Raw genomic sequence first — 24,487 nt, 5'->3', positions numbered from 1 at the left:
TTACAGGGTGGAATGGTGTCTTTTCCTCAGTGCTTCTGTAGTCTCGCTGTGCCTGGAAACACACACACAAGAGCACATTTAGTGCTGCTGACAGCCTGCATAGTCTGAAGGAAATTGTTAAAAAAAAGAAAAGAAAAAGTATAAATGACTGTGGCAATGTGCCATGGTAAAGGTGTCATGCAAATGTTTAGCTGCGGCCAACTCTTCCAATCCAACAAATGAAGAAACAATGCTATCCTAATTAGCACCAACTGTTTGGCCAGTTGTAGAAAGTAAATGTACTCGTTTCCATAAAATGATTAAATACGGAAGCCAAAAACAGCCGTGGCTGTAATTTTGTTTCATTTATTATCCTGAGATGATGAGTTAATTATCTCCTTATCTCAGGACATCAGTCATTTACTCATGATGATGGGTTAATTATCTTGTCATCTTGAGAAAACAAGCAGATGTTTCCCAAAATACAACAGCTTGTTTTCTCGTGATAACGCGTTAATTATCTTGTTATCGCAACATATGCAACTATTATCGAGAAAATGGCACCATCAGTGCCTTAACTTCACAAAATGGCGTTTTGTTTTCTTTCTTTTTGCTTCAACCTGCTGTTGTTGTATCTTGAGAAACAACAGCTTGTTTTCTCAAGATAACAAGATAATGAACCCATTATCACGAGAAAAAAGTGATATAATAACAGGAGAAGTTGTTACTTGTATATAAATGAAATAAGATTATTATAACTACAGCCGTTTGCGGCTTCTGTACTATGTTATATATGCTTAACATAATTTTAATTAATTATAATTCCTACTTTTTGTTGTTCATTGTGCTTGAGCTGAAAAAAGAAAGGAAATATTGCATATTTATGTTTTGGCCAATCTTTATAATCAGAAATAATTTTTTATTCTGTTTCTGAGTGGCGTACTGTATAGAATGACTATATAGTATGACTGGCTCTGAAAGATTAAATTAGGAAACTATTAGCATGATTTACCTCTGTCCCCACCGTTCCTCATGTTGGTCTCCTCTTCCAGTCCCACATCATCAACTGTAAAAATAAAAGCAGATATTTCAGTGACAATGTTTCTAATTACTATGTAAGAACTCAAAAATATAGAGGGAAGCATATCAGAAGCAGGTGACAATGACAAAAATGCAGGGAAGGATACCTGTTGTAGAGAACTCAGTAGTGTTAAATTCCTTAATGAAGACTCAAACCCAGGAAACAAAACAGTCTTTAAATGAACACAATCCAGATGATGAAACAGACTCAAACCTGTGGTATAGACTAACCTGAGTGCAGCTCTTTCACCAGCGATGACATGGTGTTTGTGATTGAGTCAGCAGCAACTAATAGATCATTCCGAAGATTTCTAGGTACACCTAGAATACAGAGACATTTTCAAATCAAACGCATCAAACACATGCAGTTTCTACTCTTGCAGTGTAATCATGGGAAGGTTTATCGTGGTGTTGGTCTCACTGCATTATGGTGGGAAGTATCATTAAAAAAACATAAGCTTATGTTCTCTGATAACTATTCAAAAATGTTAGTTTTCTGAATGAGGTCTGGTACTCAGTGTGTGATAGATTGTGCATGAGTTTTATTGCGAATGCTCTTTGTTTAAGGTGCACACTCACCCTGAGCAAAAGCCTCGAGCACGTCCCCTCCCACCCCTGCCAGGCAGTCCTGTGGTGTGTGAGTTGGGGTTGACCCAGCCGAGGTGGAGCGTATGGGCATGGGCATGGAGCAGCCCGCACCGTGACTGGGGGAAGAATGAGGGGAGCCTCCAGACTGGGACTGCAACATGAAAATACCCGTGATAGTTACAGTACCATCAGCAAAAAACTTGACACTTACAATTTGACATTTGCTGTACAGTATGTTTTCCCTTAAACTGTTTAAAATATAGATGGAAAATAAAGTTTTGCTGTATTGCTTTTTTTTTCTTTTTAATCTGTCAGCTCACCATACTGTTTGTTTAACCTCGGTTAGTCATGTTTGCAAACTACGGTTTGCATGGATTAAACAAAGAGATATAACATAAAAATTAGTGAACTTTAGAGCTGCTGGTATGCAGATTTTGTTACCTTTGGACTGAGCCAGGCTAGCTATTTCCCCCATTTCCTCTCCTTTATGCTAAGCTACGCTAACCGACTGCTAGGAGTAGCTTCATATTTACCGTACAGACATGAGATTGGTATTGATCTCTTAACTCTTGGCAGGAAAACATATTTCCAAAAATGTTTCAACTATTTCTTTAAACTCAAGTTTAGCCATCCCATAATACTTAAGACAATATGCCTATTTTCATGACTTCATGACATGAAAAGTCTCACAATAATTTGGGAAAGTTGGTCTTGAAAAATGTTTATGAGTTGGGCGCAATCTTGATTTGCATCAGCAAACAAACACCATATCACCAAAAGAAATACATATATATTTTTTATGTTTTTGACCACGTCAGGTGCAAAAACATTTGCTGAACAATGGATCTAGGCATCTTTTGGGTGGTGCATAAATTGGCATATTGAGTTATTTTCTTGACACATTGGATAGCCTTCCATGTGCAAGCCTTTAGTGAATCTGGGCTTCTGGCAGAGAGAAAAAAAAAATGAAATCCAATGAATCTCTACATCAACAAAGCCAATTCTGGATCAACTGCATTTCAATGGAAGATGCCGTATTGCAATCAATCACAGATTGCAGCTTTAGGAAGAGATGACCTTTTTGCTTCTAAAGATGACTTTTATTAAAACAAACACAGACACAGATGTGACCAAAAGAACTTAATCCGTGTAGGGAGAACAAACAAAAACAATGGTTTAAAGGCAAGAAAACCTTGTGGAAATCCTATACCGGCCGGCTATACTCTGTGTCTCTATAGTGTACCTTTACTGCATCGAGGGGGTAATGAGAACCATGTGTGGGTGAGCGACTGGGGCTCGTGCTGAGACGAGAGGTATATCTCACTGAGAAAGGATCACTGTGTGTCTCTGGGACTGTTGCAGGCCCAGGTCGATGGCTCGGAGCCAGGCAGCAGATGGCCGGCCAGACTGCAGTCACATTAGTAGGGAGGTTGTTAGAGCCGATGAAAGGAACATGTCCCTGACATTCGGGCTGAGAAAAACACAGTTCTCTGAACTTGTTTGGACCTGAGAAAACTGATTTTAAAGATTGTGTCACATTCTACAGTTTTAGCTCTCTAATGGTGCTAGCAAGGGAGTGGTGGCGTAGGACTAGATTAGTGTAACCCAGTTAGATAGTGGAATCCTGTTATCTTCCCTAACATCCTTCTTAAAATCTATTATAAAAAGCTTCCTTCAACCACATCTGTGTGAAGGGGGCAGTACAGCAGCATTAAACTAAGTGCTGAGACTAGAGCCGGGTATTGAGCCTTGCAAACTGAATTAAGGGCAACTTACAGCCTGCTTCTGTTCCTCATCCTATCAGCCAGCAAAGGTAAGCAGTGAGAGAGAGCAAGAAGAGTGAGAGCAACAGAATTAAAGCAGTGGAAGAAGAAGAAGAAGAAGAAGAAGAAAGGGATTTTTCTGCATGCACCATACGGCATATTAACAAAAATTAAGATCAGTGCAGTGTCTCGGTTTTAAAGATTCAAACATGCCAACATCTCATTTCATCAAACATGCCACCAAGCTTTAAAACCCGAATCATGTAAACTTGATGTAACACTGACAAAACCTGTAAAATGCTAAAGAACAGCAGATTTAGTGCAATGGGTTAGTGTTTATGCACCATCCTAGGATATTAATAGTGATTCAGAGACAGGTGGACGTCTTACCTTTAGCAGCCTCATGAGTCCCTCCAGCTGCACCATCAGCTCCCGCCTGCTCTCCTGCAGGGCAGACATGCGCCTCTCCAGCTCGTCCTTCCTGTGTCTGCAGCAGAAGGACAGAGTTTGGGGATACATCGGAGACGTACTATTCACAAAAAACTTCTGTACTTTAACAAAGCAGTGTGCCATGATTGTTTGTGGAGTCCACTTTTTGTACAGATGTGTGTGAGAGGGATACTTTTTTATATGTGAAGCAGATTTACCATAGGGTCCAATCATTCAAGGATCAGGTGCAGACACACAGATACTGCGTGTTGAATGTTTGTAGAGTCGTGTGTCATTTGCATCATGCCACTGCACTGTATTAAGCTCCTGTTACTCTGTTCTAGTATAATATTATTTCTCTAGTATTATATTTAATTATTAATCTGTCATCAGTTCCCTCTTTATGAACCAAAAATGTCGACCTGGAGCACTTACAGATTCAAGAGAGGTGTACGATTACATATTCATCTCATCTGCAAGGAGAAAGCTGCTATCCTCCAGGATCAATCTCAGCAGCATCACCTACTCTAAACATGCAGAGCAGCATGACAGTTCAGCTTCATTAAGCTTAATTGTTGAAAACATTTCCTCTAGGAGAGAACATCGTGGCCCCTGGTAAAAGGTTAAAGTAAATATCAGGCCATCTGCTAGAGGTGAGGATTCTGGCTTTTTATCGCCCTCTGGTGTTCACAATCTGTAACTGCATTTTAAAAAGACTGAACTGAAGCAATCGTCTGTCTGTTTGAAGTCGTCCTGTCAAAAACTCACAAACATCTGCAGACTGTAAACACCTCTGCTCTGTTCTGTATCCCCGGGCGGAATAAAGGCAATATCAGAGCCGTCCAGCCGGGCTCCAAACACAGTTCACAGTCTGTATGGTCCAAAACCTGACTCACAAACAGGCCAGAGAGCTGAAAAATGCTTCTAGACATGTTTGAATGAAACTGGGAGGAATAATAAGTGGAATAAATGTACCCTCCAGTGATATAAACCAATTATTTTACAGTGTAATTACTATGTTTTCTTTTACATACAACACTCCTCCAGCATGAGAGATTGTGTGGGTGGTGAAACTGAAACAGTATAATTCAAAATTAATCTCAACTTTCTGCCACAACTGCATATAATTAACCAGCACTGAAAGGTAGCCAATAATTTATGCTATAAAACATTAAATGCTTATAAAATGTAATCCGTTGTCCTGCCTGTTGACCATAAACCTTACTGCTGATACATTATTTAGGCCAGACCAGACAATCTAGGAGTCATTCAGGGCAACAAGTGCTGTAACGCGTCCTCTCAGGGTGAGTCTCTTCCAAGAACTGGACCCAAGGGTCTCAGCGTCCTGCCAGCATGACAAATGTCCACGCTGCTGCTGGTGAAGCTAATTCAAATACACTCTCCTGAATTAGCAAGCCATTATTTCTACTTAAAGAATGAGTCCAGCCTGCAAAAATACAACAGTGGTTTTACTACTTGATTTGCTCAATACATGGCTCTTTCTTTCTGTTGCGGGGAAGAAGATGCTCTTATAAGATATTTGTGGTGGCGCTGGTGGTGCTGGTGGTGCTGGTAGCAGGGATGATACCTGAGGAGCCGCAGTTCAGTCAGAAGTGTGGGGTTCTGCTGGGCTTTTTCTGGGGTCGGCTGGGAGGCCTGCTCGTGCTCCAAACGCAGCCGCTGGATCTCCTGGAGGATCTCCCTGAATGAGTTAATCAATCAGTATTAAATAAACAGCAGTGGTGGAAGAAATACTGAGACTCTTTACTTAAGTTGTAATACAACAAAGTAAAAATTCTGCATTCTAAATTATACTTCAGTAAAAGTACAGCAGCAAAATGTACTTACAGTAACAATGGTACGACTCATGCAGAATGACTGCTTTCATTAGTTCCGGATTATTATTGTTGATGCATTAACGTGTAAGCAGAATTTTAATATTGTATAGCTGGCAGAGGAAGAGCTAATCTTAAAGAAATAGTTCGATATTTTGGGGAATATGCTTCTTCACTCCGCTGGTTGCCTGGTAACTTCACAGTGACAACAATACTTCAGAAGTTTACCTCCCCCCCCGGTAGATGGATTTTGTTGCTCTTGGACGGAGCCAGTCTAGCTGTTTCCACCTGTTTCCCGTCTTTATGCTAAGCTAAGCTAACCGACTGCTCGCTGGAGCCTTATATATTTACCGGACAGATATGAGACTGGTATCGATCTTTTCATATAACCTTCGGCAAAAGGCAAAGTATCTCCCAAAATGTCTATACTATTCCTTTAAATATTGCTTTATAGTTTAAATTTGTAGCAATGCATCAAGCTTATCATAAGTTAGTAGACTAGAAGTATAAAGTGACATAAAAATACTGTATTTAAGTACAGTACTTAAGTTAATCAAACTAATAATACTTAGCAAGCAAACTAATCAACAAATGCTGATTTGTGTCCAATATATAACTGATGTTGAAATGATTAATTGTACCTGTTTTTGTTCTCCAGCTCTGCAATCAGCTGTCTCTGTTGCTTATTGGCGTCGAAGTTGAAACTCAGATCTGATGGAGGACACTGTTGCTGAAAAACAAGATTATCATAGAACGGCATTAACAATGGTTAAAGTTTCTGCATAAGCGGGGCTCCGTAACAAAACAGTTACAAAACAGTGAAAAAACTCTGTATTCCCATTTAAAATGTGTCTTTCAACAATATCCTCAAGAAACACGGGACTCTCCCGGATAATGAATCAATCATATAGGTCTACGTTTACGACCACTAGTTTCAATTATTTCAACATCATTTTCGCATGGTGGGTGGCTTTAAATACTACAATACCCATGAGCTCACTGTCAGTCCCCCCCCCAAAAAAGCCAAGTTTTCAAGGGCTTTAAAGTTCAAACATAAACAAACCCCACTTTTTATTGTCTGCATTATTTCTGCCATTAACGTATCTAAATCCTCTGATTACCTCTCTATATAGATTTTACTGGTAGTGGTGGAGTCCGCCACTCCCATGCTGGATTCAGATTGCCTACCAACGTGTGAGGGATTCACAGGAAAACGCATGTGATCCAGCACGATTTTATCTCGTTGATGTCAGCCTCACTGTTTACTGGTCAGTCTTTTAACCACATTTGCCAAATCAACTAGAAGTCTTAAGCATCACAACTTTAAAGCAGATGACAGGTAATTCTCCTTTCATTATGTTTCAAGAAAATGTATTAAACAAGTAAAACCGCTGGAAGGTAAGTGCACTTATGATCCCTCCCTTTCTTCAAACCAATGATTTATGGCTGAGTATTATGCAGCCTGACTTGTAAGCGCGAGTAGTCTTTACACTGCAGCTTCAGCGTTTAAGTTCTCCGGCCACAATGAAGCGCATAACAATAACTTGTCAGAGCATTAAATGTGAAATGCAGGTTGACTGAAGCCCACCACGGGGCGTCCTGCGAGACACTCACTGTGGAGTTGCCCGCCTCGGCTGCCAAGCGAGCAGCGTAGCGAGCGATGAGGCGGTGCTCTTCATCTAGCCGGCTGGGACTCTCCAAGACACTGCCCAAAGTCAGAGACAGAGAAATACATCACACACACATATATGGCCTATATATATATATATATATATATATATATAAATAGCAACACTGACTCTGCTAATGTGAAAAGCTCTTATGTAAGTAGAAGGGAAAGTTTGTGCAGTCAAAGTGATTATGTAAAACAATTCGCTTGAATAAAAACTTTATAATTGAGGTGACCTTCATGTATGACACTTGGCTTTGACTCCAGAGTTGATAGACAGTCTGAGATAATTGGTCATAACAATGAACTGAGATGAATAAGGGAGAAAGCAGCATGCCAAATGCATTTGTGACTGTGCCAATGCCCGTTCTGGCCATTTCATCACTGACTGGAAATGTCAAATAAGGCATGAGGCTTTAAATGATCATGGGCGTGGCATATGGCGTGGACAGATGACAGGACATATGCTGTCCCTTCTAGGCAGGCAGTCTGCAATGAAGAGTGAAGGAGAACTGAAATGGTGCCGGGCGCTATCTAACTCTGGCTGGAGAGTGAGCGATGATTAAGACCGTTAAACCCAATCTGGCTTCAAACCCGTGCTGCATCAACAACCACAGTCCCTGCAGCTTTGACTCCCCAGGCCCAAAACACACTGCAAACCAGCCTTTTTAATCAACATTTGTATTAAAATCTTATCTTTCACAAAGCAGATACAAAAAGCTGTCAGTGTGATGAGATAATTTTAGCTGCTCCAGCTCCTTCCTCGCTTGTTTCAAGGGTTTTCTCAGCCCGGCGATGATATCTTAAATTACTCGGCAGATCATTCGACTTGTCTCAAGATAGTGCCACCTGACTGGTCTGGTCTGCACTAGGAAAAAAATGTCAAAGCACTTGTTTTGAGGAAAATGTCAAGAAGAGTTGTTAAATAGGACACTTTCTAATTAATTTACAGCCTCATCCTCGGGCTAAAGCATAGACAGAGCCTTGGGTTTCTTGTACGATTAAGAAGCAATACATTGACGGACATCAGCTCGGGTTGGCCCGGGAAATGCTGTGACCCTACGAGGTCTTTTGGAGCTGGACTGCATGTCTGGATCTTCGGGCTATCAGTATAGAAGCTGCTCCTGCCTCCGCTCCATCAGGGAGTTTCCTGGCACCACCTGATGGTATAGGTTTTGGACAAAGATGCATGAACTGCCTGCAAGCCCTCCTCAACTGGCATCTTTCCCAGACATCTTTTATTTTTGTAACACATTTGAAGATACTGGCATTTTTTATTTTTATTTTTTTACTCAGACACAATATCTCAGACACCACTGGTCGTATTTCAGTTAGAAATGTGGAGATTATGCCTTTTAAAAACTTTGCTCTGATGGTACTTTAACTGAAGGTCAAAACTTTAAGAGGTTTGTTGAATATCTGGAGGGATGATGCATCTTGCTCCTGATTGGCCCTGCAGCATGTTTATTTGTTAATATGACTCAGGCAATATTGTTGGAATCAATATCCTGATATAAATGACAATATATTTTTCTGAATTCGATATATAATACACCTATTTTCTTTCTTTTCTTTTTCTTTTCTTCTGTATTGCAAAATTTGAATTAAATTAAATTAAATTAAACAGCTCTTAAGCTAGATTCTTTCACTCTACTACGATATTTTAAAGCTTTGTGCTCTGATGTTATTTATGACTAATTGTTTTGTGTGATTGTTGCTTGTCTGACTTTACATATGCTGTTTCTTGTTTGTTGGTTGTTGTGGTTGTCTGAATGTAAATGTTTTTTGTTCTCAGGTTTCTCTTAAAAAATAAATATTGATCTCAATGAGAATATCTGATTAAATAAAGTTCAATCAACACCAAGTTAATGCAAATGGAAACGCCTTATTTTAAGTCCCCCTATTTAGCATTTATATGATACATAAATACATTTAATAAATGGTCTATAACACACTACATTGCAGTTGGAAGCAGATGTAAGTGGTTATTAATGTGTAAAACAACAAATAAAAAAGTTAGTTTATATATACTATATATATATTTATATATTTATATATTTAGATATACCAGGTAATGATTCAATGCTTTAATCTAAACTGTTATGTTAAGCAAATGTCACTCAGTTAAATATTAGGAGTTGATATGTCTTACATAATAAAACTGCTCCTCCACCAGCTGCGTTTCCACTCTGACTCACATTTGGTCAGTTCTCAGTGAATTCTGAATTAAAACTCATCAAGCATTTTTATTATTTTTTTAAATTTTATCTTCTGCCGCCGTGGTTCTGCATGACTAACAGGTAATAAATTGCGGTTCGCCCTTGGAGGACCGGCTAGTGGTGAGCGATTGTCTGCGAGCGAGCGAGGTGGGAGGGAGCAGATGCCATGTCAGCAGAGCAGACAGTAACACAGAGCAGACTGTGATGGAGGCTGGAAGCACAACACGCACAATTCTTCAAGCGGAGTGCATTCAGTTTCGACTCTGCGCTGACCCACAATCATGAATGTGTTGTGTATTTTTTTCACTGATAAAAAAAAAGTGGAATCTGAAAGGGTCGACAAACAAGGACAGCACTGGTGCTGCCTTTCAGTTGGGGGCTCTTGAACTGAGGCAGAGCCACACGGAGCTTTGCAGTGTTCAGCAGGAGCATCTTTGACTCATAGGTCCTTCATGTGAAAGCAGGCAGGCCAGTAATTATAACAATAGATTAATAATTACAGACCAAATGTGACACAGTGAGAGACTGGTAGGAACTGGCCTTCTGTTCTCTGCAACCAAACCTAAATGAAGCCGGCTCCTTCCCTCCGCATTCAACACCTTATCTACCGGTATCCACACTGACTCTACACAACCTATTTTGAAAGCGTCACGGTGGCTTAATGCGCAATTTCTGCCCTAAATATGGCAGCTTTGTAGTTGTTATGTACCCCCCTCCCCCCCGAAGGCAACAGCATCCACAGTGCATGACATCTTCCCAAAGCAGCTCTGACTCACAGAGCAAAATGTCAAGACAAAGGTTATCAGGCTTCTTCATTACTGCCACAGTGAAACCAACCTCAGGAGAGCGTCGCCTTGTTCTGGTACATGCTGCAACACGTGATGTCTTCCACTGACCTCCGCGGGTCTGGATGCAAGGCATCGTTTACAGCCTCGGGTGTCCCTATCTTGTCAGCTTCCCTCAAACCTGCTCTGATCTTGATACTGTCACCCCTCGGAGACTAAACTGCACTGCACAAAATGTTCAGTGTCTGCAAGAAACTTAATCTAGTATTGATTGTTAGCATCTCATTTTTCCAAACACAGAAAGAAAATCTTCCAGCAAGGTTAGGTAATTACTCTTTGTTAGAAATGTAACATCCATTTCTCGAGAGAAGTAAGGGAATGTCATTCTCACTCCTTTGGCAGATTTTTATGATTAAAAACACACATTTTGAGGTTCAGTCTTGCTGTGGTGGACATTTTTTTGCAGTGTGCACGTTGCCCTTCAGCTGCCTGGGTCCTTGGTGTGGTACTGTATGATAACCCAGCCCAGAAGAGCACAAGTGGAAAAAAACAGCCACAGACTTCATTCAAGCCCTTCCTGAATTCTCTGGTCTTTGTCTGGATTTCAATCAAACACCTGATCTTGAACAGGGACACATGCACACCTCTATTCTTTCTGCACACCAGACAGTGACGTCTCCTCCCTCCTAATGTGCCGTGGGAAGTCCTGAGTCCCTGAGCAGTCCTGTCTGGCAAACACAAATTGCCGGAAAGATGTGATGGAGAGATACTGTACACAAAAGGAAAATTCCCCCAGCACACACCTGCAGGACAGAGTGCAGATCCATTACAGCCGCATCAGAGTGCTCTCCATTATCGAATTCATAAGCACAATGGTTCATTACCACTGTGAGTAAATAATAATAGAGATGGCCTTTAACTGAGAGGGGCTGAAAGGACAGTTAGGCTGCTCGCCTGCTATCTGCTTACATGATAAGGCTCCAATTCTATCATAATGTATTTGTCAAATCAACCCTTTAAGTAGGAGTGCTCACATATTCTTCAAGACAGCGTAACAAATTTTTCTCTAAAAATACACTCACAAGGGCATGCTGCTCGGATGCCAAAATGTGTGTCAAGTGTGAGGGAACAAAAAACATCTGTAGTCTGATTTTCCGCGCTATTCTTGTTATTTCCACTGATGAGAGAGACTCTGCCACCTATTCTGAGCACAGAGTGAATTCTGTGGGATTAAAAGTGACATTTTGTCACCTTTAAAGAATGCATCAGAGGTAATAATCACAAAAAGTGAAGCTAATTCTGTGGAATCATCAGAATAATATCGTCAACAAGACATTGTGCGTTATGCCTGTGGGGTGCTTACCTTTTGGTGGGAGTAGGTGTCCCAGAGGACATGAGCATTGTGTCGTTCATGTTGTTGGCCACTGGTTTCGGCTGACTAAAAGACAAGATTAGAGGTCTTTAATGCTACACTGCAGAGGCCTGTGGTGCTTGTCACCAGGGAATGGAGTAGAGGGCATTTGCATTTTATTAGTAATCATGAATCAGCGATCCTGACTTCAATTTAATCCAACTGTACAAAAGAGGGTAAGAGGGGAGGCAGGGGGGATCATTATAAACTACTGACTGTGGTGCACAAAATGGGCAACATGTTGTACTCCAGTTAACTTAAAATTGTAGCGAAATAATTGACTTTTTCCAGGAACTGCGATTTAAATGTTTTTAGGGCAATTAGCTTAAAGCTAATTAACATGAGCAAGAGCAACAACAGCAGACAAGAAATCTAATTAAACCGGAACTCTGTGAAAAACTTGGAAAGGTGACATTGTGGGAGGTAATTTGCGAGGGTAAACAAAGCGATGGGGTCCATCTGGCGGCTGAATCAGCGGCCCACGGCGAGCTCGTCGGAGCCCGGAGCCCCGGACCACAGAGTCTCATTAACGGATCAAAATATCACTCTGCACATCTCAGGTGCTCTCTCAGCACAGCAAACAGCAGCCACTCACGACAGCACTCGAAGTCTCTGTAGTTGCATCTCCTCACTCTGCACTCAGTATTTCTCCATATTTAGTTGTTTCTATTTATTTAGAGCACTCATTATCACATAAAAGGCAAAGCACTGAACAGCATTGTGCCCTGTTATGATTATTTGTCCAATCAGCATTTTTGGCCAAAATCAAACTATTTATATCCACATTGTGCAGAATACTGTTATCAGCACGAGGCACTGAAAGCCTTTTTCTGCTACGGTGCCACAAAGTGCCTCAACAGAGCACATAGTCATCTTTTCTGTATATTATTGTGCGGCTGAATACAAAACAGAAATAAGAGAAAAGATTTGGGGATCGCTAATTGCATTCAAATAATTTGCAGCGTTATTTGTTCACAAACCAAAGTACATATTCCCTGCATTTATGTGGATGCTCATGGGGGTTCAGCAAGTTCTTTTTAAAGACACGCTGCAATTATTTATTAGTTCATACATCTGACTTTCCCTCAGGACTAGCCTAACAGATTCAGAAGATAAGCATGGACGGCCCTACATGAGTAATTCATCAGTCCTAATTTTTAGTTTCTAGGGCCATTTGCACAAACATAATCCTGCTGGTTCTCATGTTTCAAGCAATGAGATAATAACAGGAAAAGGGAAAAAAGCCACTACTCGAACCTCGCACATGCTGCCTTCTAGTCTCCTTCACAAGAGAGAGTAAAGTAAAAATCCCAGCCCATGTGAAAAATGTTTACCTCTGATTTAACGCTCATTATTATTACAATGATCCACCCTGAAGCTCCAGACGGAAGAGGAGATCACACTTACCTCTGTGAGGAGAGAAAGCACCTGTCTGGCTGGCAAAATACATCCAACTGCTGCTGTTGCCAGATGCCTAATCTGCCCTCAACTGAGCAGGCGAGCATCTCAATGTACTACACTGCTGCTGTCTCCAAGGAAACTCAGCGGTCACATGACTTTATGACGACGTAGATTTCTCTCTCTCTCTCTCTCTCTCTCTCTCTCCTCTGACTCTGTCTTTTCACCTCTCTCTAACACATGAATACACGCTGGGAAAATTAGGGAAATGCCGTTTGCTCAAAAGACTCTCGTCCCTGCAGAAGACGAACGTGTAACTGCAGTCTATACTATAATTGCATTTACATATCTTAACTGTTACCTTCAGCGAGTTACATAAGTCAAAGCTCTTCACAGCTACCCTTCTATAAATAATCATCAGTCCTTTTTGAGTAGACCAATATAACTTCTGTGTAACAGAAAAAAAGAGCTTCCTCTTATGTAAAAGCTTGACAGTAGAAGTATTTCATTTTCCTCTAAGAGTTTGGATTAATTCTAACAGGCGTCCTAACTCATTCACATCAGCGTCTGCAGCCTCGAAATTCACTGACTGAAGAAATGTTGATTAGGGACTCACAGTCCAGTCATAGAGCCGGAGTCTCAGAGGTCAAATGGGAGTGAACTGACACAACATTTAGGCACTAAGAGATCAAAGTCTGCAATGCGCTAAGCCTTGTGGCACCTGCATGCAGTGAATGACAATGTACCACCCTTTCCTTGTACTTGGCAGTTGGCACGGGTACAGGGAAAATTAAGTCTGCTGGAGCTTCATACACACACACACACACACACACACATTCACTATATTTCTGACAACGGCGGATGCATGGCTGCCTTCAATCGCCCTCAGTCGGCTAAAAATAATACGCAAACATGAAGCATCCTCCCCTGCTGGCAAAAGGTGCTCCTGTTTCCCCGGGAGGCTGCCAGTGCCTCGGCCACAAAGACCCAATGGATCACGCTTGCAGAAAAGTGAATTACGTGCCGTGACATTGATGGAATTTGCATTGACCAAGAGAATAAAGAAAGATGTAAAACAGAGGAAGGCATTTTAAAGATGTTAAGGGATTTCTAGGGATTATATAGAGAGTGGAAAATTGGTTGCTAAATATTAAAAACGCACTGAGGATTTGACGCTATACATGTGTGCGCGTTCCACATTAATGCAAAGTACGGTGAGATGCCTATTTTCGACTCTTGGACTATTTTGGTACTTAAAGTCTTTTGGCAGTGTTAAGTCTGAAGGTAAGACGCCGTATCATAGATTTAAAGTTCCTGAGACAGACGGTGCATCCCAAACCTATAACTCCTCTCCAAAACACAAATCCCCAAGAATCTCGCTGACAGTTTGAGTGGAGGGGGAAAAAAAATTCACAGGCTCAGCTCGCTGTTAGTCTTTGCTTTCAGATGCCAGTAAATATTTAAAAAAAAACCCATCAGAATAGCTACACTTTGTCTGAAGACGATGCGAGGGGTTGGACAACTGGGAGACTCATGTCCGTTCAATTTGGGAGTTTTGATCAAACCTGACGCTCTACCCTGATTCTGCCATTATTACTCACTCACAGGAGCTTCGTCAGCCTCACACACACACACACACACACACACACACACACACACCTGAGAGACCACGCTGGTGAATGTCTCCTGGTTCACAACATGAAATAACACCTCTTCACAGACAACATTCATCAGGATTGGCAAGTAGCTGCACTACTTTTTAGGATACCAACAGCGCTTTTCTCTCTCTGTTATGTATCATCAATAAAAATGAATTTAATGTAGAATAAAATTGGAGGCTTGGCAGTTTTCCTGTGACTAATTATCTGAGGGATCCAGAGTGAGGGAAGATTTCTGTAGCCAGCAGGGAAATCAACATGGGAATGGAAGGCAGACAATTACAGTATTCACCCATAATTTCTCGGAAATCGACCATTAACAAATGGGAATTATTCCATTAGTGCCAGCTCTTCCTTATGGCTACGGCTACAAAGAAAGCAGTAAGTCTGATTTACAATTATGTGTGTTTGATTTAAAGGAATAGTTCACCATTTTGGGAATGACTCTCATTAGCTTAGGCGATTTGATCGATACTGCTCTCATATCCTATCCTTTAAATATGAAGCAACAGCCAGCAGCCAGTTAGCTTAGCTTAGCATAAAGACTGGAAACAGGGAGAAACAGCTACAGCCAGGAGACGCTGTAGCTTCATATTTAACAGACGTGAGAGACAGACAGATAGGTATCGATCTTCTCATCCTTTAAATGTTATAATCTCAAATCATGTGTCGTATTCCAAACTGATAAAAAATAAAATATAGATATTTTCACCTGTGTGTGAACGAAATAGACTCATTGCATTTTCCAATAAAATCTGTTCAGCTGTTCAAAGACATGCACAGTTAAATATGGAAGCATTCAAAGTGAACCAAAACTGAGAGTAGCAGTCACTGATGAATACATATTTTGAATGGCTGTCAGGTTTAAAAAAACATCTTTTCATGGCACTGTTGATGAGAGGCGCTGCTTCATCACCACGCACAAATAAAAACATAAATCCTTCTGGAACCAAAAATAGACTTTTTTTTTCATCGTAAAAGATGCCCTGCGTCAGACATAACAATAGAGACAGAGAGACATAGAAACAAGTCTCAGGGGTCAACAGTCACATCCATTATCCTAAAAGTCAGTGAGCACGTACACAGAAAGTGCCACCAACCTTGAAATGCCATCTGTGAAAGCACGAGAAGGCACTTCGACCATTAAAAGAAAACATAACGACAAGACGGTCCTGGAATTTCTCTCCCAAAAACTTCCATTTTAGAGATATCCCACATGTATATATATAATGTATATATTGCTGTATGTCAATAACCAGGAAGAAGTATTCAGAACTTTTACTCAAGTAAAAGTACAGCAATCTAAAAATATATAGAAGTATATACATCATCAGCAAAATGTACTTAAATTATCAAAAGTAAAATTACTTTTTATACAGAAAAATAGCACCTGTGAGTGGTATATTACTATATATTTCATTATTCGATTGTTAATACAGATGCATCGATGTGTAAGCATCATTTTATTGTTGAAGCTCGTCGAGGTGGAGCTAGTTTTAAATACTTTATACACAGTTACCAAACTTTGAGAGATGATTAATGGGAGCGAAACAAAGAAAAAGTAAATTCAACAAAAAAGATTTGTCACACAAATCTGTATTCATTTTTTGGAGTTTTCTCTAATCTTTGCTTTTTTGAAATATTGGCCAATTTGACTGAAATGTGACAAGGGACACTGAATTTGAAGACAAAAATGTCAGGAGCCACTAGTTTAATCTTGAACAACACTGTGTATTTTATAAACTGATGATGTGTTTTTAATGTAAAATCTTAATCTGAAAAGTAACTAATAACTATAGCTGAATGAAGTGGAGTAAAAAGTACAATATTTCCATCTGAAATGTGGAGTAGAAGCACAAAGTACCATAAAGTGGAAATATTCATAAATGTCCTTACATACAGTGCATGAGTAGATGTATTTAGCCACCGCTGCAAACAACTAATATATACTTTAACAGTAAAAAGTACTCAAACAGGACCCTTCAGTTAAGAGGAAAATAATTACAATAAAAGGCCTTTGAGCTATAAAATCCAATATAACTAACAGCCCCAAATATACAGAACTCAATATTTTCTGCGCCTCCATCAACTGAAATAATCAACATCGTAAAAAAAAAGAAACGACACGGATTACTGCTCGCTGAGGGCACTGGAGAGACATAATCCAAAGTAGTTTAGCCACAAATTTTATTTTAATCAATATTAATCTACTTGTGTGATGTAATTTCATGCTACATAGCCTATACCGTGCGGGCTAATCCAATCGCCTCATCTCTCAGCTGGAGGAAAACATCCAGGTCGACAGCTGATTCTCCACGATGTGATGAATTCAGATTTATGCAAATGTTAACTTCATCTTAAATGCATAAGTTTGGGCACAATGCAGAAAAATCCTCCCGCCAGTGGGCAGAGCCTGGATGTGAGAACTGATTCAGAGATGATTGTGTCTATCAGGCAGTAAAACAGGAAATCATGTTGATGCATTTATGTTGTGCTTATTTTTCTTGGCATTCGCTGAGCTAGTTTCTCCCCCATGATGTCGCTCACTATCAATTACTCATTGACACTTGCCAGCAGCAAAAGCATATATACAGACAGCTTAGGTTTATGGCCGTGACTGGCATATGAAGCAGGATTTTGTTATGAAATGTGCCATGAGAAACGTTGAAGGCTCAAATGAGAAAGTTGAGAGATTTCCTTTGATCCTATTAATGCCATGAACAAGCAAAAATCATAATTTTTTAAAATCTGAATTATTAGATTTTGTCTTGGTGGAGAAAAAGCGTCTAAAGAGTTTCGGCGTAACAGTGATGAGAAAAATATGAAGTGACCTTAGCGATGTGGACTTCTGAGGCTGTATCTCGGTGGTGGAATTGATTATGGAAATCGTACAATTTTTCAACTGAAATGTAAATGAGTGTGCAGGGTTTAAGACAGCAGCAGAATATAATGCATTTCCTGTAATGACTTCCAGGAGCCTCAAATCCCGGAGTGTGAGATTTATACCATCGTCCCTCTTTCATTGCCAACAGACTGATGAGGACGACTGTGCTGTTAACGGCAGCGGCGGCTGAACCTGCGCAGTATATCATCATTTCCACGTTAGCAAATAATCACGGGCTCGACATCTTAGAGAGATGGCACTCTATCAGTCATGCAGTGATGGCGAAATGGAAAGATGGAGGCAGCTACATGACAAGAACAGACTATAGATCATGTGCACACTGGGCCTCGCTGTGCTGTTAATCAACAAATCAGTTGGGTGTCCCTCGTTAATGACACAAATAGTGGTAACAAATGCTTTGGGAACGGCACTTACACAGTATGGGTGAGTTCCTGTGGTCTCTCGGCCTGCTCGGGGAACACAGGATGCGGCGGCTCTCCGATGGGGACGCAGCCGAGAGATTTGCTGATGGCGTGGCTCAGCTTTTTGGCCGGAGACTTCTGTGAGGAGGGCGGGACAAACAAAGTATCTGTCACCTTGCGTGTTGAATCCACTGCTGTCGTTGTGTCGGAGTAGTAGAAACAGTTTTAAGCCGCTTCAGAAGTAATTTACATAACTAGGTCAACAGTTTGTCGACTGTGATGAAAGTGAGGATCAGCAGTAGTTTGTGCAGATTCAGAAAGTGCTTGTATCTGCTACTTCACAAGTTGTTTTGATGGCAATGTTACAGTCCCAAAACTGCACTGCAAAGAGTCCATTATTCTCCGTTCGCATCATATGGACAACTGAAGACAGTCGTATGATTGTTTGTTGTGTATGGGTTAAAAATAGTGTGAATAGACAACAACAACATATACATTCAACTTGTTTTCAACTGTTTTTTTTTAGGGTGAAACAGTTTTATGAAACTTTATGATCATTTTAGATGATGTAGTTTGTGCCTCTGTTGAACTGTATTGCTATCTTTAAAACAGTGTCAACAAAAGCTGAACATTATAGCCATCATGAAGGTAGGATTTACTGCAGGACTGTAGTAGTTTTAGCTGGGTGTACCTAACAGACTGAGTGTTTATTCCAGATTGTGAGCTGTGTCCAAAATGTCTGATTGAGTGGCAAATTGAGATTTTACACTTATGAATCATCACTGAGAGGTGTAGTGTCGTTGCAACTTTCATTAACACATCTAACAAGAGTAAAATATTGAATTTTTAGGAAAAAAATAGAGAGGCAGACATGTTTCGTCTTACTGTGTGAATTTCTGAGATGTGCTGTACTTCGGTCCTGTTCTTAAACTGTTTAATGTAAATCACATTGAGTTAACTTAATGAAATGTGTTTTAGGAATAAAATTGCCTTTCCTTTATATAGTTATATAGTTTATATAGTGCAATGTATCCTTAGAATATGGACAAACTAAAAAAATAATGTGTATAGTGCATATAAGTAGCAGACCCAGCAATCGTATGATTAGCCATTTTTTTCTGTCACAGCAAGAGGAATGGCCAGTAATAGTGCCAGATAATCAGAACAGTGGGTGTAAAATGCTGCCAAATGCGAAAACCAAACATTACAAGTGTTTTTTTTATCGCTGGAAACCAAATTAAATGTGGTAAACAAACGTCACAGATGTATTTCATAGACAATTTACACCAATTTGTCACAAAAATAGGAAAACATCCGGAAGAGATTCATTCACCTAACCTTCGTGATGAATGTTTTTTTTCATATTACATTATTGTGTTTCATGCACTCAGGCATGTTATTCAAGTCCCGAGGCTTCATGAACAGTTATCCTTGTCTGTGCAAAAACCGAGCGGGATGGGAATTGGATTTGAGATCCAGCGCCTATGACTTCCCTTGTTTCAATTTATAACATAATGATGGAGCTTTGGGGGAATGCGGCAACGCGGAAAATTCAATCAATACAATTTCATTTGCCAAAATGAGTAAAACCCCATAAAAATCCCTCTTGGATTGCTCTGAGAGGACAGGAAATGTAGGCAGACGGCTGAACGGTCTGCTATGCTGTGAAATCATTCCGCACTCTCACAGAGATATTGACTTTTGGATTGTTTAGAAAACAACAATATGATGCAAAAATGAGAGTGATCAGGGCTTTGCCTTACCCAAGATGAGTGCTCCTTCATCTGGTGCTGGTTGCTATGGGGACCATTGGCATGGCCACGCCAGAAGCAGCTCTGACAGAGCTGGTAGCCATGGCACTGTTGGCACCGATACCGGAAACCCATCATGCTCTCGCTCCGGCAATATGAACATTCCACCGGATGGAAGACTGAGTGGTGAAAAACAACGACATCTTTACTGAGTTACTGAGAAAAACCTCTGCATACAGTTAGTTTAAAAATAAATACATTTAAACCAGTGCTAAGCCATTAGGCTTGTGAACCCTTTGTCACGTTTCAGATGTCTATGAGTTGTGAGCAGTTTTTTGACATTTCCTCTTTAAACTTCTGACATGGTTTAATTTAAATAACCAAGGCTCAAAGAGGAAAAAGTATCCATTATTTTACAAAAAATGCAATGATGACAATAAATTTGTGTAAGAGAATCAGAATCAGAATCAGAATCAGAAATACTTTATTGATCCCCGGGGGGAAATTGTACAGTACCGGTGCTCCCATTCAAGAGTAGAAAGTAGCATAATTTAGAACTAAAAGTTTGTACAAAATATAAAAATAAGAAATACAAAATACAAAATATACACATTTACAGTATTTAAGTGAAATGAGGTGAAATGAAAAATGAAATGAAAATACAAAATATACAAGAACTTAGTTTTTTCGTCTGTCCTCTCCCATTAAACATTTCACGACCCCTCAGATTTATCTGGTGACCATTAAGGGGAGTCCCGATCCCTTGGTTGGAAACCAACTACAGAAGTCCCCCCTTTGTTGTACAGTACTTCAAATGTTGATGTCAATGTGGATGCACAAGGTAAATATAAATAGTTGAGAGTCCAGATCTTACCATTTTCAACATTAGCAAGTCGGTGCATGAGCGGGAGCCATACGAGGCATTGAGGAGGAGGATCTGCCATCAACACATCCAAAAACGTGTTCAGCATGATCTTCTTCTAGATACAAACACACACATACATGCATCAAACAAGACGAAGATGGAGAAGAAGAAGAGGAAGAGGACGGGGTGTTCAAATATCCTCCTCATACCTGCTGAGGGAAGCACGTCCGGACCGAATGCTCCGTGTAGCCAAAAGAAGGGCCCTCGAACACGGCTGTGGGGAGTTTCAGCACCTCCCGGAGAAACTGATCAAACTTTGCAAACATCATGACTCCACTTGAGTCAGAGATCTGTGAGAAAATATCTGAGAGACAGCACACGTCAGACGTATTTCTATGTGCATGTATGTTATTGATCCACAGTCCGTACACGCAGCAGAGAGTTAAAACATGCACAGTTAAAGCACAATTAATTCTGCATACATGTTCCAACAGTGCCCCCGTGTGTTTAACTTGAGCAACTACATGAAGATAGTTGCCGTCCCAGGAAACTCTGGCACGTGTAAGTGGTCATGACATCAAACTCATTTTTAAAATCCAGCTCATTAACATATATGTCTTCTGGCATGGCATGTGTAAGGTGTGTACTTACAGCGTAGTTTGTCCACAATCTTCCCTCCACACATTGTTGACAGCATGGCTTTCATTGAGAACACCGTCAGCTTCCCATGACTTTCACTGCGAGCACAAAGAACATCAGCACATTAAAGTGAGACTATGCGACACTTGTGACGAACAAGAAACAACATAATCTTCGTCTTAGAAATGAAAAGTAACTTTTGGCTGCTAATGTCAGCTAAGTCAGTTAGCTGACTCTATAACTCTCCTTGTGTGATTTCCCTCCGGGGATCAATAAATATTTCTGATTTCTGATTTTCCTCTATTCCTATATTCAGTATATAATATCATTCTGTGGCCACAGTGGCCGCTGTTCAGATAAAGTTACATAGACTTGCTTTAATAAAAGATAATGTAATGCTTGCACAGAAATATTACACGTTTATGACAATTCAAATCCAAAATTAGGTTGCAATTAAAGTAGAATGCTTATTATTTTATTCTATTCTGCTGAGATTATGAAATTGAGATGAAAACATAGAGGCAAACTGGCACCATGATAAACACAACATACAGAAATGAATACGCCAAACTACAACTGAAACATATCAGTGCACTCTTGATGTTGCATCCATTAGTGTGTAAAATGTCAAAAATCATGAACTAAGCCTTGAATCACATATTAACACGGCACATCCGAGTCATTATGAGGCTGCCTCAAGACCCCTTAAAATCTTGCCAAGAGAGACGAGCTCTTTCATTTCAGATTCATTTAGCTCTGGTTTCCGAGCAGAGGTAACAGAGTACATGAAAGCTCTTCTGCTTAATTCAGTTTGGCCCTCGGGGACAGATAGCGAAACCACTTCCTGTGATCGCAGACAGTCATTTCCACAAAGTTTCCCAGAGATACGGCAGCATGAATAATAACAGAGCGGGACCAGAATGGCCTCGCAGATAAAAGTAAACCAATTGAATGGGTCAATGAATGGACGGGGCAAGCAGCCAATCAATTTGAGCACACAGGGTACAATAATGAGAGAGAGCTTTACGGTCAATAATAAACCTCTGCACTCCAGGTTACACAGTGTGTCTGGGGCCTTGAGCACAGCGCAGACATTAAGAGGAGGGATATGCAGTAGAACATCTCCAGGGATACTTCAGCTAATATGGACTTTTTTTACACAGCACACTTTCCTATCTGCTTACAGAGAGAGAGTATATTATACAGTGAGCCGCTGCCATTGAGGACGCTCATGTGCGGCACATTTGTTCTGGGAATTTATCTATCTACCGTTATAAACTTACACATGAACTGTATTTCTTTGGCTGATTCCAATGTTTGCAGACACTGTATTAAATGTGACTACTTTTAGTTCAACAAAATAATTAAACAAAGGATTCAAGGATCTTTCATTCCTGGCGTGTGGAGAGGACTTTAAAACAGCGTTTAGACTTTTGTGTTGGGAAATACCGTGCTTACGCTTTATTCTATAGGTATGTAATTAAGAGAAGAGCAGCAAATCCTCCCACTGAAGAAACCAAAACAACTGATTTTTTGGCACTTGCTTAATAGATGACTGTTTTAGTTAATTAGCTGAAAGAAATTCCTCAGTTTTTGTTGCAGAAAATGTAATAGAACAATTTATTCAAATCCAAATAATAAAAACAATTTACAGACTTTCTTTTGTGTCATCAAGGATATCACTTTGCTTTGATAGGCCACGAAAAGATTAAGTAGCAGCCAGGTAATTATTAATCATTGTTATTATTATTATTTTTAAAAAGTCCAATACACTCCATTGACATTGAAAAAGCCACCATAAGATACCGGTCATACCAGACCAAGTAAGGCTTTAGTGGTAAAACAACTAAATGTATTGACTTGAGAAAGGTGTGTTTTACCTGCAGGATCAACACCCCCACAAGGGGTCGCAAAAGCAAAAAACACACTTCAGCGAAACAAAAACACACATTTGACTTTGTTTTTATGGGTCACAAGGTGAAATGAAAAGTAGCCACTGCTCTAAAATGTGAAATGCAGATGTGGTTTGGTGATTTAGCTTCTGAGGCAGGTGTTAACGTTCGACCCCCAGTTTGATGTGGCCTCTGTGAACAGCGCCAGCCGAACAACAGAGACAGTGATTTCCAGTGATCAGCACCTACAGAGTGCAGTGCTCCTCTGCACCATACCTGTCGTAGGTGGCCACCATGAAGTTGAGCAGCAGCCCGATGGACTGCTCCACATTGATCTGGTGGGTGGTGGGCAGCCGCTTGTTGAGCTGGTAGTAGATGGAAGACAGGATAGTCTCTAGCCGCGACACATTGATCTCAGCGTTGTGGTCCAATGTGTTGAGCCCGTTGTCACGAAAAGCTTCGATCATGTTCCAGACATCCACCAGATGAACTGTGGGGGGTGGGGGGTGGGGGGGGCAAACAGACAGTCTGTATTCATGTTGGAACAAACGTTTCTATTGGTTACACAGAGTCATAACGGCTGAAAAGAGAGGAAAATCTTTGAGAATCTGCATGCTCTTACGGTTGCATCTCTTTTGCACAAACCGGAGTTTGCAGGCTGTCCTGTAAGTCGACAGTCTGATTACATCGAAGTTTTGAGCTCCTGCAAAAAAAAAAAAAAAGGAGAAAGAAAGATTAATGCTACGTCTGTTCAGTTGAATGAAATAAACTCTTTCCAAACACAATCAGGCTCACTGAAGGTACATTTTAACACTATCACGGTCTTTGCGTGGGAGGAATTATACTGTACATGTGAGGGACCGCGTATCTCCTGCGCAACTTCGAGCCAGTGAAAAGAATTACATGAGCCGCTGCTGACTATGAATAGTGAAAGGAGATTTCTCTCTCAGTCGACTCCACTCACTCATTTCCATGAAGAGCTGTCTCTTCTCCACCATGGCCTTGCCTCGTTTACTGCCTTCCTCGATCATCCTGTGGCACATCAAACAGCAGAGCATGTGATGCTTACTGTTCAGACAGCAGCATGTTATTAAAAACAACACATCCAAAATCAATCAGATACCCTGCAAGTGAGGACGATTTACATATATATACATATATATATATATAATTAGTGCAATTGAAGATAATGTTTCAGACTATGACTAATTATCGTTGTG

General features: G+C 40.4%; 1 protein-coding gene across 8 annotated transcripts; it reads right to left on the bottom strand.

Moving 5' to 3' along the window:
• dtnbb (dystrobrevin, beta b) lies at positions 1–24,298 on the bottom strand. Of its 8 annotated transcripts, none has more exons than XM_070920860.1 (18): positions 24,232–24,298; positions 23,890–23,970; positions 23,544–23,757; positions 21,388–21,473; positions 20,946–21,100; positions 20,746–20,851; positions 19,884–20,050; positions 18,134–18,258; positions 11,711–11,785; positions 7,289–7,379; positions 6,316–6,404; positions 5,428–5,541; positions 3,801–3,897; positions 3,424–3,444; positions 1,639–1,798; positions 1,291–1,380; positions 992–1,045; positions 27–52 (listed from the first exon to the last, which is right to left on the bottom strand). In XM_070920860.1, exons 1-18 carry the CDS (start codon positions 24,296–24,298, stop codon positions 27–29), a joined length of 1,818 nt encoding a protein of 605 aa, XP_070776961.1. The 8 variants fall into 8 exon arrangements, with proteins under 8 accessions (XP_070776962.1, XP_070776961.1, XP_070776959.1 ...); XM_070920858.1 differs by lacking the exons at positions 27–52; positions 992–1,045 and adding exons at positions 11,009–11,023; positions 11,404–11,493 and having other exon boundaries at positions 1,286–1,380; positions 6,316–6,398; XM_070920861.1 differs by lacking the exon at positions 11,711–11,785 and having other exon boundaries at positions 1–58; positions 988–1,045.
• Between the last annotated feature and the right edge of the window lie 189 nt (positions 24,299–24,487).

The sequence above is a fragment of the Enoplosus armatus genome, chromosome 15 (genome assembly GCF_043641665.1).
Source record: "Enoplosus armatus isolate fEnoArm2 chromosome 15, fEnoArm2.hap1, whole genome shotgun sequence".
In the NCBI taxonomy this organism is placed as follows: Eukaryota; Metazoa; Chordata; class Actinopteri; order Centrarchiformes; family Enoplosidae; genus Enoplosus; species Enoplosus armatus.
This window is presented reverse-complemented; position numbering and strand designations above follow the sequence as displayed.

What these genes read in the sequence shown, in the direction of transcription:
- dtnbb (XM_070920858.1), bottom strand. Translation starts at nt 24,298, where the DNA reads ATGATCGAGGAAGGCAGTAAACGAGGCAAGGCCATGGTGGAGAAGAGA. An exon ending in ACACCTACTCCCACCAAAAG is followed by an intron (nt 11,494 to 11,710) that starts GTAAGCACCCCA and finishes GCGGAAAATCAG; the next exon opens with ACTACAGATGTTTTTTGTTC. An exon ending in GACTCATGAGGCTGCTAAAG is followed by an intron (nt 3,445 to 3,800) that starts GTAAGACGTCCA and finishes GCTGGCTGATAG; the next exon opens with GATGAGGAACAGAAGCAGGC.